The sequence below is a fragment of the Coptis chinensis genome, chromosome 6 (genome assembly GCF_015680905.1).
Source record: "Coptis chinensis isolate HL-2020 chromosome 6, ASM1568090v1, whole genome shotgun sequence".
NCBI classification, from domain to species: domain Eukaryota; kingdom Viridiplantae; phylum Streptophyta; class Magnoliopsida; order Ranunculales; family Ranunculaceae; genus Coptis; species Coptis chinensis.
In genome coordinates, this window is record NC_141461.1 from 90538703 (window position 1) to 90555727 (window position 17025).

At 37.5% G+C, this 17025-nt stretch overlaps 4 protein-coding genes across 14 annotated transcripts; 3 read left to right on the forward strand and 1 right to left on the reverse strand.

The window, feature by feature from the left end:
• Positions 1 to 235: 235 nt before the first annotated feature.
• On the forward strand, positions 236 to 2562 carry LOC147495302 (uncharacterized). The gene is made up of 2 exons (XM_086563930.1): positions 236 to 1025; positions 1539 to 2562. Exons 1-2 carry the CDS (start codon positions 407 to 409, stop codon positions 2354 to 2356), a joined length of 1437 nt encoding a protein of 478 aa, XP_086420056.1. The 5' UTR covers positions 236 to 406; the 3' UTR covers positions 2357 to 2562.
• On the forward strand, positions 2497 to 7720 carry LOC147495303 (uncharacterized). 9 transcript variants are annotated; one of them, XM_086563920.1, is made up of 5 exons: positions 2497 to 2935; positions 3806 to 5895; positions 5983 to 6102; positions 6349 to 6475; positions 7039 to 7720. In XM_086563920.1, exons 1-2 carry the CDS (start codon positions 2497 to 2499, stop codon positions 5635 to 5637), a joined length of 2271 nt encoding a protein of 756 aa, XP_086420046.1. In that variant the 3' UTR covers positions 5638 to 5895; positions 5983 to 6102; positions 6349 to 6475; positions 7039 to 7720. The 9 variants fall into 9 exon arrangements, with proteins under 9 accessions (XP_086420046.1, XP_086420050.1, XP_086420051.1 ...); XM_086563924.1 differs by having other exon boundaries at positions 7104 to 7720; XM_086563925.1 differs by having other exon boundaries at positions 6400 to 6475.
• A 384-nt stretch (positions 7721 to 8104) lies between these two features.
• On the forward strand, positions 8105 to 12619 carry CCD7 (carotenoid cleavage dioxygenase 7). 2 transcript variants are annotated; one of them, XR_015197398.1, is made up of 8 exons: positions 8105 to 8962; positions 9538 to 9666; positions 9853 to 9984; positions 10289 to 10561; positions 10727 to 10812; positions 11248 to 11562; positions 11888 to 12139; positions 12229 to 12619. XR_015197398.1 is itself a non-coding variant. In XM_086563929.1 (7 exons), the coding sequence occupies exons 1-7, from the start codon at positions 8203 to 8205 to the stop codon at positions 12032 to 12034; spliced, it is 1842 nt and encodes a 613-aa protein (XP_086420055.1). In that variant the 5' UTR covers positions 8105 to 8202; the 3' UTR covers positions 12035 to 12619. The 2 variants fall into 2 exon arrangements, 1 of the variants encoding a protein (XP_086420055.1); XM_086563929.1 differs by having other exon boundaries at positions 11888 to 12619.
• A 567-nt stretch (positions 12620 to 13186) lies between these two features.
• On the reverse strand, positions 13187 to 16506 carry LOC147495305 (protein FAR1-RELATED SEQUENCE 5-like). 2 transcript variants are annotated; one of them, XM_086563932.1, is made up of 4 exons: positions 16424 to 16506; positions 13927 to 16070; positions 13740 to 13824; positions 13187 to 13536 (listed from the first exon to the last, which is right to left on the reverse strand). In XM_086563932.1, the coding sequence occupies exons 1-2, from the start codon at positions 16430 to 16432 to the stop codon at positions 15015 to 15017; spliced, it is 1065 nt and encodes a 354-aa protein (XP_086420058.1). In that variant the 5' UTR covers positions 16433 to 16506; the 3' UTR covers positions 13187 to 13536; positions 13740 to 13824; positions 13927 to 15014. The 2 variants fall into 2 exon arrangements, with proteins under 2 accessions (XP_086420058.1, XP_086420057.1); XM_086563931.1 differs by lacking the exon at positions 13740 to 13824.
• Positions 16507 to 17025: the final 519 nt, after the last annotated feature.

Sequence of the window (17025 nt, forward strand, 5' to 3'; positions counted from 1 at the left end):
GAAACAATATAACATAATAGAATAAATGAAATATATACATACATGCATATGGGCTCAGGTTTTTCGGTTATTTGATATTCTAACCCGAGCCCAACCCGAAACTGAATCGGGTTTTGATTTTACAATACCAAGTCCAAACCACGGATTTGAAATGTTAGCCCAAAACCAACAAAAATCGGGTTTTAACACATCGGGCTTGGGCTAACCCGGCCCAAGTTCCACCCCTAGAAACAGTAAGTAAGAACATGCTAAACTGGCAGTCATAGAGAGAGAGCTAGAGAAAGAAATGGTTGGGCAGTAGTAATTCCCCACGCCTTGATCTTGGCGGGTCTTTTCTTCCTCACTTATAACAAAACGAGACATCTCCTCCCTTGTCTCACACTTTCAACCGTCCATTTCTTTACAAATGATGAATATCTCACATAAAAGAAAACGAGGCTCCCAAGAAATTTCAAGGGTTTCAAATTCCAAAAAACGTTACATCGTCTACGATGACGTGGCTGAAGGGTCTGCGTCATCTAGTGATATCGTTTGGGCAAAAGCTAATAACTCGAACACATATTGGCCAGGTTCGATTATAAAAAGAGTAAATGGAAAATTATTGGTATCGTTTTTCGACTGTAAAACTACTAATTGGATTTACGACTCTGAAATTCGATATTTCGAGAATAATTACATGCCGATAATGTTGGATATAGGTGGAATGAAGTTACGAAATGCAATTGATTGCGCGTTAAATGAGTTTGTGAATAGATTAACGTTGGAATACTCTTGTGCTTGTGAGAATGATGGTAATCAAGGGAGGGGGGGTTTAGTGAAGAAGGTGTTTGAGCCAATTCAGGCATTGGCTTTTGTATGTAGAATGGCGGTTTCTCCGTTTTTTGATGGTGTGGATAGTGTTGGTGTGATTAAAGGAGTTGCTCAAGTTAATGCGTTTAGACGGTGTGTTTTTCTTAAGCGGGATTGGATTTATCGGGATACTATGAGGATTGAGGAAAGTGTTGGTGACTCGGAAGCTGACTTGGGTATGAGTTGTTTTTTGGTATTGAATATAATGTGATTGTTTATTAATGTTTAGCATGTGAATTGTTTTTCGTTTGAATTAGTAGTATTGTCAATGTGTCGTTCATGGAAACGGAGTTGTTGTTTCTTTTTGAATTGCAGTTGTGCATATTAGATGAAGGTTCGGGTGTTTGGATTTGAGTTGGCATGGTTTACTTATTAGCTAACTTTGGTTCATTTAGTAATATCAACCTTGCGATGTTTTCCTTTGAACGAGTAGTTCGTGCAGTCATGTTTGTTGTTGTTGTTTGCTTATTGGGTTGAGTTGGTATGGTTTATCATTGGTTGTGAAAATGTAACAGCGTTATGAGCTGATTTATGTTGTGTATAGTTATTCCCGCTTGTGTGTTGCGTTTAGTTATCCAGTGAAAGTAACTTGCATTTATTTTTGCAAATCACTGATTTCATGTTTTCCGTTCAAAGTTAGGTTCTTACCTTCTTGATAATGAAATGAAAGTGTTTTATTGGCATATCAGGCACTTATATGGAGGATGAACGGGGCTGCTCCGTGGCTCAAGAAGTAGAAGACTGTGAGGAAGAAGAATTTTCTGAAGGAGAAGGGTATTCCGAGGAAGAAGAAGAAGAAGAAAAGGTGGTAGAAGAGTTTTCTGAGGAAGAATTAGAACAAGAAAAGGTGGTAGAAGAACATTCTGAGGAAGAAGAAGAACAAGAAAAGGTGGTCGAAGAGTTTTCTGAAGAGGAAGGAGAGTTTTCTAATAAAGTAGATACTGAGCCGGTGAAAAGCAGTGCAATTATCTCCAAGGAAGACACTAAGAGACCAATAAAAGAACTAAGTTCTATTGAAAGATCGCAGGTTAGCATTGAGAAGGTGTCTCAATCTTTGGAAGCCTTGGCTTTTGTACATAAGATGGATTATGCTGAGGAGGTGTCTCAGCCTTTGGAAGCGTTGGCTTTTGTACATAAGATGGATTATGCGGAGGAAGAAGAATTTTCTGAAGAAGAAAAGGAAGAAGAAGTTTCTGCAGAAGAACCGGAGGAAGAAGAATTGTTCGACGAAGAGGAAGAATTTTCTGATAAAGTAGATACTGAACTGGAAAATGTTGGTTCAGTGATCTGCAATGAAGACAGTATGAAACCTCCAGGAGAACAATATTTTATTGGAAGATCACATATTAGCACTAAGAAGGTGTTTCAGCCTTTGGAGGCCTTGACATTTGTAAATAGGATGGCTTATTCTGAGGAAGAAGAATTTTCTGAGGTAGAAAAGGAAGATGTTTCTGAAGAAGAACCGAGGAGGAAGAAGAAGAAGAAGAAGAATTTCCTGATAAAATAGATTCTGAACTGGTAAAAAGTTGCTCAGTGATCTGCAATGACAGTAAGAAACCTCTAGAAGAAGAACATTTTATTGAAAGATCACATATCAGCACTAAGAAGGTGTTTCAGCCTTTGGAGGCCTTGACATTTGTACATGGGATGACTTATTATGAGGAAAAAAAACTTTCTGAAGAAGAAGAAAAGGAGGAGGAAGAATTTTCAGAAGAAGAAGAACCCGAGGAAGAAGATACTTTTGAGGAAGAAGAAGCAGACGTTTTTGATAAACTAGAAACTGAACTGGTGAGAAGTGGTTCATTGGTCTGCAAGGAAGACAGTATGAAACTTTTAGAAGAACAATCTTATATTGAAAGATCACAGGTTAGCATTAAGAAGGTGTTTCAGCCTTTGGAAACCTTGGCTTGTGTTCGTAGGTTGGCTGTTTGTCCTTGGGCGGATAAGGTCGACACTGTTGCTGTGGTCGAAGCAGCTGCACAAGTTATTGCCTTTAGATGCTATGTTTATACTAAAAGTGATTGGACTTATCAGAAAAGAATGAGGGTCTATGAAAGCACCGATGAGTCAGAAACCAACCTCAAGAGTATGTGACTTTACTTCTCAATTTGCTTTTTAATGAATAAGTGACTTTGATTGCAGTTGGTTGGGATTTATACATTGGAGGGTGTGTGTGCTCATATGTTTTTCGTTGGTTCTACATGGATCCTGATTTCACCCGGTAGAGGGGGAGGGAGGCGGGAGTTAAGTACATAGAGTTTAACAGGGAGGAAATCTATGCCAATAACAGCACAGGCATTGGTGGTGACCTTAGGGGCTTGGCCTGACCCTATAGCCTAGCCAATGGGCCTAGGCTAGCCTCTGTATGTATATCAGGGAAGTGACCGAAAAAAAATAGATGAGCTCATCACATGGGTCTATGTCTTCCTTTTGCTTGATATCTGTTTGTCTGTTTGTGTTTTATTTATTATTATTTTTTTTTTGGGGGAGATGGGGATTGCTCTGCCTCGAGCTTTAGATGTGTCTGTTGTATTGTTTTACTATAATGTGCAGAGAAGTAGTAGGAAGTGCAGATTAACGCTTGAGCATATGTAAACCTCAACTTATAGATAGGTCAACTATCATAGCTGTAGATCCTAGTAGGTGGGTTCGGGTCTGTATTCCAGCGCTGAATGTTGTGTGCAGTGTCTGTTCTTGGTCTATTGTGGAGTCTGTTTTTGTCCAGTCTATACCTGTTGTCCCTTTGATATGCATATTTGTGTCTCTCACTGTCAAAAAATGAAAGAAGTGTCTCTCTCCATCAGCTCAGGCTTTTGGAGTGAAGAGGTTCATAGCTAAACTTGTTGTTTGATTTATTTATTTAACAACACTTTATATTATGTGTTACCCGTTTTGAGTATAAATATTGATAGTTGCTTCTTGTTTATCAAATGCAAATGTTTTATTGGCATGTCAGGCATTGTTTTGGAGGATGAGCAAATGTGCAGGACCCAAGAAGTGAGATTTTCATATGATAAAGAAGAAAAAAATCACAAGCCATTAGTCGAGCAAATAAATAGGGGTGCAGTGAACTGCAAGAAAAGCAGAGAGAACGGTCTGAATGAAATTCTGAGGCACTTGTATTGTCTTGCACTTGATCCTTTCTACTCAGGGGTAAAGAGATTTGGTGTCAAATACTCGGATTCTATGTGCCAGAAAATTTTGAGTTATAGAGAGTTAGTGTACCAGAAAGATCTCGATCTGGTCCCTTTGAATCATTCTTCTTACTGCAATCATGTAGCTGAAACTAAGAAACCACAGAAAGTGTTTGGAGAGAGTTCAATATCGTGCCTTAGTAACTGTTCTGTTAATGTTGTAGTCAAAGGTAAAATTGGTGTTGCAAATGATGACAGGACAGAAAGAGTACAGCATAATAAGAAGGCCAAAGTTGAGGAAAAGAGGCAGGATGTGAAGGTTTCTTGTAGCAGAAGTAATGGGGAGGATGTTGTTGAACCAGTGGGCAGAGATGTTGTTGACCTTTTAGGCAATACTCCTGGTCATAATGACGAATATGAAAGCATCAAGAGGCAGAAAGTGTCTCCAGTTGATACAGTGATTGGTTCCCTAGAAGGAAGCACTAAAACCCAGCATCGAGCCAATACTACGTTGGGTTATTATGGTAGCCAGAAATCTAAGCTTTCTTCTCATGTTCAAGAAAACCATGTTAATATCAACCCATGTGATGAAGCTGGTATTGATGGTAGGAGTGTGGATCTGAATGTTAATTGCAGGTCGAGTTGTGTGCTAAATACCTTTCCTGGTGAAACAGTGTTTGAGGATTTCATTCGCACTCAGTGTGAAGATAGGCTTGGTGTGGCAACAATTCAATCTGCGTTGTTGCCCAATCTTACTAGTAAACAGAGTGATTTGCATTTTAATGTTGGTACTGAGGTTAATTCAAGTAAGAAAGAATTGAGCTTGGTGATAGAGTCTGGAGGCAGTTCTGAGGGAAATGGGAGGCTCAGTCAGCAGCTTGCTGTTGATATCTCAATTAATTCCGAACAACCCAATACTTTTTACCCATTGAATATACTAAATACAAGCCACTCGCCTGTGGTAAGTCCTGCGCCAAGTCGTAATGCTCAATTTCAGTCTTCAAAAACAGATATTAAAGCTGAGTGCTTCACAACTTTGAACATGATGTTCCCAAAGAATTTCAAACTGCCTTCAAAGGATGATTTAGTCAAGCGGTTCCGATCATTTGGACCTTTAGATTCTTCAGAGACCAAAGTTTACTCTAATATGGGTTCAGCTCAAGTAGTTTTCTTGCACCATTTTGATGCAGAGGCTGCGTGGCACTGTGCAAAAACAAACAAGATATTTACGGGTGGAGCTGATATCCGATTTTGGCTTGGTCGACAAGGACATTCAAGAAGAGGAACTAATAACATCCCAACTCCATCGTCCTTTCCTACGACAGGGGCTTCAATTTCAAATATGAAATCATGTATTGGAGTCTCAAATCCACAAGGGATGAAGGATAGTACAAAACCTCATAGAGTGAAGTTTCTATCTGATAGTAAAGATGTTCCATCTGTTCCTTTAGAGCCAAAGCATGGAACCTGCACAGGGTTTGGTTCTTGTAAATATAGTAAGGACGTGGGCCCAGATATTTCACCCCAAATGCTTGTGCTTTTGGAGAAATGCAACGATATGGTGAGTGAAATTAAGGACAATCTGGGGCTCCAGTCTTTTTACACCTTATTAACACATAATTTCTGGGAAACAGCAAATTTGGATGATGGATAGACAGTTATATTGAACAGAAAACATTCATATAGTCCTCAGCAAATTGATTGGGTTTTCCGATAGATGAACCATTTCTGCCAGAATGATTTGCTTATGTCGTTGAAGGAGTTGATGGTTATGGTGCTGTTTCTCTCAGGTGCTTCATACTTGACTTTTGTGGTTGTTTATGCTAACAGCCATCAGCTTATCCCTTGAACATGTTCTGTTTCGGTCTGTAAGTGGATGTCCAAGAGCTCCCCATGCATGTACAGTTGAATGGTATGTTAGTTTCACTTTATTTGCACTAACAGAAGTTTTTTCTCTAAACAGATTTGATAGGGATTTGTTTTGTTTTTATTTTGGTAGGAATATGTACTACAGCTGAAATGTGGTTGCACCTTGGAGATTTTGTTTACCATTTTGGAAGGGTGCAAAGGGCATCGGAGTTTCGTCTGCTTCAGGCTTGCATGATGTGCTCACCTTGAGGTATTCAAGTACTTGTGCTCTCTATATTTTTGCATTATAATCTTTCTGCCAAAAGATATGAACTATCTGATTCTTCCCGAACTAGTGGCGGGGGATACATGCCAAAAGATACTAATAAAAAAGTTACTCTGAGAGTTGATAAAAGATACCGAAATATATACGAAGGAAAATGACACAATAGATCTGATCTACGAGTAAATCAAACGTGTTGTCCCAAATTTTCTTGAGAATGTTTTTAATATACAGTTACACTGAGCACTATTGAAGTACAGCTGAGGATGTTGTCTATGCTCCCAGACGCTAAGGATGGATTCTTTACGGCTTTGGGTGTTAGAGTTTGCACTATTGGTTCTTCAGTATGTGTGATTTGAAGGTTAGAGGTTACAGATCCGGTTTGTTGCTCTGTTTCTGTGATATGTAGTTATTTGTTAGTTGTAAAGAATGTTTTAGATCGAGGCTTTAGAATATGATAAGCATCAAAATAAGAAGCTGGATTATGTTGTTTGTAAGATTTTTTTTTACATCACACTAGTTCCACTGAAATTGATTTGTTTTTGTAGCTTACTAAATGTTGGAAAAGTTGTTCGAAGTGTTGGTTTTCTTTTTGTCATCTGGTGTTGTAATTGTCAACATGGACATGTGATTGGGGCTAGGTTTCATTTCTGTCCTTGTCGTTAAGAGTTGACTTTAGATTCATCGTAGTCAATACTTGAGATAATCGGGATGTGGTTGTGTTCCTATTAACATGAGATGGGGAAGTCAAGACTCAAGAGAAGTCAGAGAGAGCTAAACACAATCTTCTCACATTTATTTGCATTTGAAATATGTTTTTATACAGTTCTAGACAGTGAACCTGTAGTATCAAGTAGTTTTAAGCCTGCATCTAAATAGCGTGTTATCCTCAAGGATGTAATGTATAGTTTCTGTTTCCTGCAGGTCAGAATAAAGGTTGTTTTATTTTGTTTAGCTTAAGAATGAATGGTATTTCCCTTTTGTCACAGAAGAATGACCACGAGACTATGAGAGTTAGAAGGGGTCACCAAGATCTAAGTCATCCTTGCAAGACGTGGCAATAAAGAAGAATTTAAATGGTGTGGAGGTGTGTTAGTGGGGTACTGTAATTCTGATTATTTGCAGATATCAGCCATTGCCCAGGTTTAGAAGGGGGAAATGTCAGAAATGTCGGCTGAATTTGTATGCAGAGCCATGGAATGGAAGCTTTACAACAGTGATTTGGGCTCTCACTTTTGAAGCCTTGTGGACATGTAGATTTCAACTAGAGATACAAGGTGGATATGTTGTTTGTTCATATATTTTGAAATTGTTGGGACATCAATAGTGGAATAAGGCGCCCAAGACTCATCCAAGCCCCAACCATCTTAAGACAATTAAATTAGACTTGCTTATAAGGTTGACCAAACTAGTGGTGGGTTGCGGATGAATCCGCCCGTTTTAGAAACTTCTTCTATAGTTTTCGTATTACTCTGGTAAGAGAATCAGCACTTTGTCGGCCTTCTGTTATTATGAAATTCTTTGTTTTTTTCTTGTACCAAATATTCTCATCACATGGGGCCATGATGTTGAGATGAATGGAGTTTATATGAGTTCGATTCGATTAGGTGGTTCATAGTATTACATGAATGACGCGCAGTTCATTTTAATATGCTTCTATATAAATGCTCACAATGAGGATCAACTTGAAAGATCTATAGTTTGATGGTGGAACTTTTTGGATTTTGTGGAGAATGATGCGGTTGGAATCAATAATAGACGGCTAAATTTAGAGAAAGATTCCATCATTTGTCATTTCTCACCGAGTATCCCATCAGCACTACCCTTGGGCATCAAATGTCATTCGGTGTCTGAATTTTATATTTCCCTCCACTTCCTTCAACTTTCGCAAATGCCCTTGAATGGCACATTAATCACTATTTGTACTTTTAAATAGAAAAAGAGAAAAGTGCAAAATAAAGGTAATGGTATTTCTGTAATATCTACCATCATGTAGAGTAATGTGCAACATGAATATATGTTATAAAACATATATAGTGCTGCCACCTTCATTCATAGTTCTTCAAGAATCCATTAACCAACAAGAAAATGCAAGCAACATCCTACCACTTCTTCCCCATAAAATTTCCATCACTACTCCCAGCACCATCACTTCCACCACCAACTAAAGTAAGCTGTGCAGTGTCCATCAGTACACCAGAAACTTCACTCCCACGCACCACCTCTACCACAGATGAATTAACCACAGCTTTCTGGGACTACCAATTTCTCTTCGTATCTCAACGAACCGAATCTGTTGAACCGATAACTCTACGCGTAATCGAAGGAGCAATACCATCTGATTTTCCACTTGGCACTTATTACTTAACGGGACCAGGAATTTTCACTGATGATCATGGGTCAACTGTGCATCCACTTGATGGTCATGGTTATTTAAGAGCTTTTGAGATTAACGGGTCTAAAGGTGAAGTTAAGTTTTCAGCTAAATACATCAAAACCGAAGCTCAGATTGAAGAATGTGATCCTATAACTGGCAAGTGGAGGTTCACACACCGTGGTCCTTTTTCGGTGTTGGGAGCAGGGAAAATCATAGGGAATACTAAGGTAATGAAGAATGTAGCTAATACTAGTGTGGTTAAATGGGGTGGGCGGTTGTTATGTTTATGGGAAGGTGGAGTGCCATATGAGATTGAATCTGAGACGTTGGATACCGTTGGGAGGTTTGATGTGATTGATGGTTATGATTGCTTGAGAGACAGTGGGGTTAATGGTAGTGTGGGTAAGCAGGGTGTGAATCATGCTAGTATTTGGGATGTTGCTGCTCGCTTTTTGAAGCCCATTCTTCATGGTTAGTAGTGTATAACTAAAAACTATATATTAACTTTGAACTCTTTAAAGAACATACATATTTTATGTGTTTTTCATTTTTGAGTGTAAATTAGTAATGCTCGTCAAATTTCACTTCAAAATACACACACACTGACACACTACATCAGTTTAAATTTGGTACAAGTTTTCTTTGAAATTATTGTGCAAGGTGTCCATATAAAAATTTGACTAAGACCAGTTACTTCATTTAATTTTTGTTTCTACTATTAATTTTTTTTTTGAGAACATAGAAGGAGTGAAGGACTAGCAATGCTAAAAAGCTTGCTCCTGAGGGAATTGCAGAGTGACAGTATTTGGTTGTGCGCGAAAGAATTGTGCTGTGTTTATATATCTCTTAAAACTCAAAATTATTGTGAAACTAGTAACAACCATTTGAGTGTGAATAATTAAATGATTTTTTTCTCATCTTGAATGGAGTTGCCACGACTTGCAGGCATGTATGCTGGAATCTGGATGCAGTTTTGTACTTTTGTATACGAAATTAAACAGAAGAAAAATATCTAATACTCTAACCTGTGTTTCTTGGTTAACTAGGGGTGTACAACATGCCTCCAAAGCGTTTACTGTCTCATTACAAGATCGATCCGCATCGAGGGAGACTTCTTTTAATCTCATGCAATGCAGAAGATATGTTGCTCCCTCAAAGCACATTCACCTTCTACGGTATGTTTTTGTATTTGTTATTAGTAATAATTTACATGTTATCTGTGCCTGTATACATGTGTATTGTTCATCACATCTAACCTGTGTGTCTGATATGCCATATCAACTTTTCCTGAGTTGTTTCATTATATAATCGATTTTGTCATAAACTAACCGGTAATAACTTGCATTTTTTTGTTGTTGTAGAGTTTGATTCAAATTTCAAGTTAATGAATAAGCAAACATATAACATCTCAGAACACATGATGGTTCATGATTGGGCCTTCACGGACACGCACTATATTTTATTTGGGAATCGTATTAAGCTCGATATTCCTGGTGAGTTAAACTTTAGATATGCAACATTATCACTGTTCCTAACACAAGTTTTGATTTACGTAAGTGCCTAAACTCAAATAGATCATCATAAATGAATTAGCTTTCTAGCATTGTGCTAAGCTGGTTCTGATAAGCTATTCATGCAAATTACAATTTAGATTTGTTCTGAACGTGAAAGTTGCGTTTAGTTTGGAATCAAAATTTCACAATATTATGTAAACACTGATTTAGAAGGACCATTGTAACATTATATATGCTGCATTTGCATAGAAGTGATTAATCTAGTCTAGCATTTGAATTGCAGGGTCAATGCTTGCATTAAGTGGGATATCTCCGATGATATCTGCGTTGTCTATGGACGATAGCAAATCTACATCTCCTATTTACTTGCTTCCTCGATTTCCAAATGAGATTGTTGAAGATCGAGATTGGAGGGTACCGATTGAGGCTCCAAAACAGATGTGGCTATTACATGTGGGTAATGCCTTCGAGCAGAGGGATGTGAAAGGGAATCTAGAAATTCAAGTGCATGCTGCTGCTTGCTCCTACCAATGGTTCAATTTTTGCAAAATGTTTGGTAATTTCTTTTACTATCACACTATTTCTCTGTTTTTTATCACCACAGATATGATCCTTTTTTTTTTCTTATTTAGCTGAATATTGACTTTTACTACAGTGGTAATTTGTAAATCGCTGCATGTAACATAAAGCAAGGATTTTAATTTTTTTCATGATTTTGTAGGATATGACTGGAGAAGTGGTACATTGGACCCTTCTTTTATGAATGCAAGAGAAGGTGAAGAGGATTCACTGCCTCATCTAGTGGAGGTACTCTTTGTGTTCCTGTGTATGTTTTTGTGATTAAACTGTGTGTATGTTCCTGTGGACTCACTGCCTCATCTTCTCTGTTCACCATGTTTATCGTATCACTGAAAAAAATGTTTGTCATTTAAAACTTCTAATAGGATCACCCAACAAACCATATCTTCACCACATGGAATCACTCCAATATTTTCTACCTCAAACAAATAAGATGTGTACTTTTCTTTAGAGCCTTCTAATAATACAGAAGGTAATTTTCTTTTAATTTTCAAAAGAACACAGATTACACTAGAAATTAGAAACATTTGAACTGAGTTCTGTGGTTTCTTATGTTAGTAGAATATGTAGTAATCTGTTTAATTGAATGATCTTTTGAGCGATTAAGAAAAAGATCCCACAATTCAGGTTGTAAAGTTCTGACTAAATCTTATGACAATGTAGGTGTCTATGAACTTTGACAAAGAAGGAAATTGTAAATATTGTTCCGTTGAGCCCTTGAACCTTTGGACTACACCTTCTGACTTTCCTGTGATCAACCCAATGGTCTCAAGTAGAAAAAACAAGTACATTTATGCTGCCACATCTTCTGGTTCCTGCCAAACCTTGCCACATTTTCCTTTTGATACTGTTGCAAAGCTCAATGTGGACAGCAAGTCAGTTTCGACTTGGTCAGTTGGAAATCGAAGATTTATCGGTGAGCCCATCTTCATTTCTAAAGGTGACAAAGAGGATGACGGATACCTCCTTGTAGTAGAGGTAAGAATGAACACATCAGAGTAGGTACTTACTCATGCTAAATGACAAAGAAGGCTGAATTTGGGGAACTGATCTTCCTTATAGAACAATAGAAATTCCCTATGTTATCCCCCTCGTTGCCATGTTATGTTGGGTGCATTTTGTATTTCAACATGTCCTTTGGGTTTCAAGGTAGTTACATATTATGGCAACACAGCTAACCACATTAAAGAAAAAGAGTATATGGTAACTTTTTTGTCTGTACTCCGTTAATCACAAAAGTTGTGGAACTATCTACTCTGTCTCTGTTTTAACGGATGTTAATCTATGTTTTTTGATTTTTCAGTATGCAGTTTCAGTACAAAGATGTTACCTTGTGATTTTAGATCCAAGACGGATAGGAGAAGCTGATGCAGTCATAGCAAGGCTTGAAGTTCCCAAAAACTTAAATTTTCCTCTTGCTTTTCATGGTTTTTGGGCTGGAGAGAATTAGTTGTATCGTTTCGTATTTGATTGCATTATTTTTACTTCGTTAAACAGTTTGTGTCGATAATTCATTTTATACATAATGACCCAATGCGTACACAGTTTTCAAGAGGTGAGTGGAAGCAAAGCAATTATCAAATACAAATTATGTGTTATATATTGAAATTGCCATTGAAGCAGCTAAAGCTTATGATCGTGCAGCTTTCAATTCAAGATGCATGGAAGCAAATCATTTCTCAGATGCCTCTTCAAGACAGGAAAATTTGAATATCTGTGTCACCAGTTCACCACCATTGAGTCATGACAGAAAAACATCAGATATACTCAGGGAGAGTACCATGCAGAACTCAAGTTGAGAAACAGCTGAACAAAAAGAGCTGGAATGTGTCAGCAGTGCGAGTTGTTCAACTGTTTTCTGGATGACTGTTTGAGAAGATTTTGGATGGCAAGGGCTATTTATTATCGGCACTATATGCTCTAGTTCAAGTTCTGTTATTTTCTGTTTGTTTACACATGGGGTGGCCTAAGTAAGATGTTTTGGGTGTACATGTGGAGTTAATAATGAACGAATAAAAATACATTTCTTTTGCCATTTCATTGTTGTTTTACTGCTTGATCTAATATTCTAATATGATAAAAAAAAGCACTATATTATCGTTTTATCGAAAGGAAAGTCTACAACAAAGTGACAAACTCTCTGTGAATCATGCATTTCTGTGGATTCCTTGCAAAAACCATGACTTCCTCACTTAGCCATGCTTCATAATTGGAAGTACGTGCCACTCAGCCAAAGAAACATAATGACCAAGCTAGTAATCCCAGTCCTCTCTTAGAAAACTTTGCCAAGTCTCACTTTTATTATGTTTTGAGTTTATCATCACCACAAGCAATCACCATTTAAAGTGAGCTTTACAAGAAGCCCTACATGATATGAGGGGAGAGGGAATAGAGTTACACAAGTGAGTACACAGTGGGGCACCAGACTTATATGTACAGGGGTTGAGCTCCTCTTGACTACTAAAGTCTGTCGCTGTATTCTGAGAATTTGCTGAAGCGGCTACAAATGTTCTTTTTTCTCATCATGCATGGAGCTTGTTATCCATTCAAGCATACTAACAAATAATAAATTCACTTCAGATACTCAGAATTCAAACAATAATGAAACCGGGGAATGGCTGTTGAACTATTAGAATGCTCGAGTGCTCAACACAGAAACAATAATATAAAGTAAATAGTAATGGCACCAATTATAGAATTGTTAAAAAACAATGCTTTGGTACATCCACTAGTACAGTCATACTGCAAAGCGCCCAAATGACAGAGAAATCCTAGAGCTCCCTAAGCACACCCCAGCGTGGCTGCTGCTTCTATTCCATTTCATTTTTGGGACATGGGAAAATGTGCACTCTCCACCTCTTTGGATTCTTCATTTCCATCTTTTGCGTTGCAATTGCTGCTGGTAAATGGTTGCGAAGCTTGTCTGTTCTTCTAGCTTAGAGTAAACTTACACTGTAGCAGCACAAACAAATGAAATTATGATCCCGTCTACCAAATTAAAATACCTTAGGAACTTTCAAAGCACAAGCAAATTCCATAACAAAGTCAACAATTGAGTTTCTTAAAACAATTAATTCAAAACCAAAAAATCAACTCGAAGGCATAAATTCTTAGCTTTTATATAAACAATCAATTAAGAAGACATAAGCATTCACCTCAGAAAGTAAATACACTATACTTCACCCCTCTTCACGAGTGTTTGAATCACAGTCCAAGTTCTCTATCTCCAATCCTAGGAAACTATTAAAAACAAAAATGAATGACGTACAATTAAGGCATTTAAAAAATATCATTAACCATAAGATAAAATAACAGAATATCAAAAGAGGGTATTTCATTTACTTTGTTTTGATGATTCCTTCTTTTTCCTTTTCGGATTCTCAGGACAATTTCGTTTGTCGTGTTCAGTCCCGTTGCATAATCCACATTTCCTAGTTTTTTTGCTCTGAGATTTGTTAAGAACACTTCTTATTCTGCTGGAATTACAGCCCATATCATCATTTTTGCTCCCTTTCGTTTGTGAAATCTTATGGTCCAAAAGCAGCACCTCTGAGGCATTAATTCGAGTAACTTTATTTGAGGCCATACCTGACTTGAGATTTTCCTTGTGTTTGGCAATATTTTCTGATAATTGTGTGAGCGTTTCAATTAACATTGTGTAAGTCTCATATGTTTCTGCGGCATCAAAAACTACTTGAGTAGCAACCTGCGAACCACGGCAAAGTCTTAACACCTCTGAATTTTCTTGACCACTTCTTAGTTCCATCCCATCTGTGATTCTATATCGGTTTGCCCCAGTCGTCCATCTCTTAACAATGAAGTTGTCGGGTACGTCATCAATGTCCTGACGGATAAAAATCTTTAAAATGTGCCCGCAAGGTATACCCATATATTCAAAATACTTGCACTCGCACCGACCCTCCTTAGTTGTTAGGTTCAACTGCACAATCCATTTATACTGATCATACTTTCTTGATCCTAGGGTATAGGTGTTGTATTCTTGGCCTCTCTCTTCAATCAGAACTTTATAGTCGCCCCAAGCTTTATGCCATTCTGTCTTGAATTTAGCAAACACATTCCTTGTGTAGAGCTTTGTTGCATGCTCTAGGAGGTAGTCACCCGGTTCAGCAATGTAATTCTTATGTTCACTTTCATAATTTTCATCCCTTTCTCTTTTCGAGATTCTCTCTAATGCTCTTTCATTATTATAGGCAAACTCTGTGAGAGTAGTGGCTTTACTGAAAATCTTACAATAGAAAGAATTCATACCTTTACTACATCCAGTGGTGTTCATTCCCGCATGGAAGGTGTTAAAGTGGTAAACCGGCACCCATTTCTTTCTGTTGTCATAAATTTGGGTAAGCCATGAATGCTCCCCTAACCCAAACTTCCGAATTATTTCTTTCCATTTCACTTCAAAATCATCTACCCTATACGTCTCGAGAATACACTGTTTTAACTCCTTCTTGAATGGGGACTTTCTGAAATAAACTTGTGACAACCTCTTGCCAAATTTTTTTTTCATAACGGTCGAAGGCATAAGCGATTATGTCGTGTATCGGGAGTACTCTGCCAACAGCTGCAATCATATCTGGATTCTCATCAGTGATTATTGAAGTTGGGGGACGTCCACCCATAGCTCCAAGCCACGTCTTGAGCAACCACACAAAGGTGTCCTCAGAGTCATCCAATAACATCGCACAACCAAATTGGATAGGCTGTAAATGGTGGTTGACTCCAGTGAATGGGGCAAATGGCATTGAGTACAAATTTGTTTTGTATGATGTGTCAAATGAAACAACATCTCCAAAATGCTGATATTGTATGCGAGACCGTCCATCCACCCAAAAATAGTTAATTGCTCTTCCTTTAGCATCAGGCTGTATAGCGTAGTAAAATTGTGGATTTTCCATACTCTTGTTCTTGAAAAAATTAAGGACTGCAGCTGCATCACCAGGGATTGGCTTCTTGTATTTCTTCGTTGAGCTCAAGTGATTCGAACAGTACATACCATCAAATCCAATTATATCTCTGCCACAAACTGAACCCACTTTTCCTGCAGGTAAATGCTCCTTCACATGATTGTGGTTGTCATTAAACATGGTCACCTTCCACATCTTAAGCCTTTTCAGATAAACCACTCGCATGCCTGCCTTGCACTGAAAATCAACAGCTGAAGCTCTCCTCTTTTTTGGATTTTCTGACAAGACTCTGTCATCCTTGTTTTGCTTTTCCTCTTCATAGTTCCTTTCATGAGAACAAACAAACTCCTCCACATGCGAATCACTCGAGGTTTGAGTATGTATGTAAAATCCTTCTTGCCTAGCATACTTCTCATAATATTCTTTTGCAGCCTCAAGTGAATCAAAAATCATATATTCATATGGCATTTTAATTTTCTGCTCTGCTTTGTATGGAGCTTGAACTGAAGACCCAGCGTCACTAATCTCCTCAACTCCGGCATTGTGATGGGGCAACTCGATTTTCTACACAATGTAACATAAAATCAACCCCATGCATACAAGTCATCTAACCAAATCCCATAATCTTACATGACAATGACCATCAGTGAATATCAAATATATATACCAACTAAGCTTTCAAATCTCTATAAAAACATAAATATTATATTTTACATTGATTCTTATACACTTTCCGCAAAGAAAGAACCTTTCTTTGAACATAATAAGATCTTTCAACTTGAATTCCTTTTTTTTTTAAATGAGGCTATCAAGTAAACATGCACAATGAATAATCCAATCCAGAAATTTCAATACTTTATAAAAGAAAAACTTGTCACAGTCACTGAAGGAAATGTTATAGAGAACAAAAAGAGTACCTGGTACATGGGAATGAAACTTGAAGTTTAAGAGACTCTAGAAATGTGAGTGGAAAAGAGAGAGAGAGAGAGAGTGAAGTAGTGAACTGTGAAAGAAGTCGAAAAGACTGTTCTACCCTTTGAGTTGAGCTACTCTACTCTCGAGTCCACGTGTAAAACGGTTGGTTTCCCTAGGTATTAACGTCCGGCTCTGGTCCGGTTCTTAGTGTTGTAAGAACTAAGAACCATTTAATATTACAGTTCCCATTTTAGTTTCGGTTCTTAAAATCGTAGAACCATACCCATAATTATCGGTTCTTAGCGGGTATTTTTGGTTCCAGTTTTTTATTTTGGTTCTTAAGATATTCACTATTTATACACATTTTTTATTGATTTTATTAAAAAAAATGTGTACTAAAAACACAAAAATACCATACAAACGAGTCGCTTTTTAAATATTGATATAAATAATTATGTCGTTCAATAATAAGTTAAATAAAACTATATATTTAAAGTTATAAGTTTTATTTTTATATTATTTATAACATTAAATACTATGAAAACTACGTATTACACTAATAAATAAAAATTAGTAATTAAGTGAGTGGAACGAACGTTCTGGG

Bases quoted from the DNA above. Each gene is read 5' to 3' on its own strand.
- LOC147495302 (XM_086563930.1), top strand. From the start codon at position 407: ATGATGAATATCTCACATAAAAGAAAACGAGGCTCCCAAGAAATTTCA. The intron at 1,026-1,538 runs GTATGAGTTGTT...TTGGCATATCAG, and splicing joins TGACTCGGAAGCTGACTTGG to GCACTTATATGGAGGATGAA.
- LOC147495303 (XM_086563919.1), top strand. From the start codon at position 2,497: ATGACTTATTATGAGGAAAAAAAACTTTCTGAAGAAGAAGAAAAGGAG. The intron at 2,936-3,805 runs GTATGTGACTTT...TTGGCATGTCAG, and splicing joins GTCAGAAACCAACCTCAAGA to GCATTGTTTTGGAGGATGAG.
- CCD7 (XM_086563929.1), top strand. From the start codon at position 8,203: ATGCAAGCAACATCCTACCACTTCTTCCCCATAAAATTTCCATCACTA. The intron at 9,667-9,852 runs GTATGTTTTTGT...TTGTTGTTGTAG, and splicing joins AAGCACATTCACCTTCTACG to AGTTTGATTCAAATTTCAAG. The intron at 9,985-10,288 runs GTGAGTTAAACT...TTTGAATTGCAG, and splicing joins TATTAAGCTCGATATTCCTG to GGTCAATGCTTGCATTAAGT.
- LOC147495305 (XM_086563931.1), bottom strand. From the start codon at position 15,124: ATGCCTTCGACCGTTATGAAAAAAAAATTTGGCAAGAGGTTGTCACAA.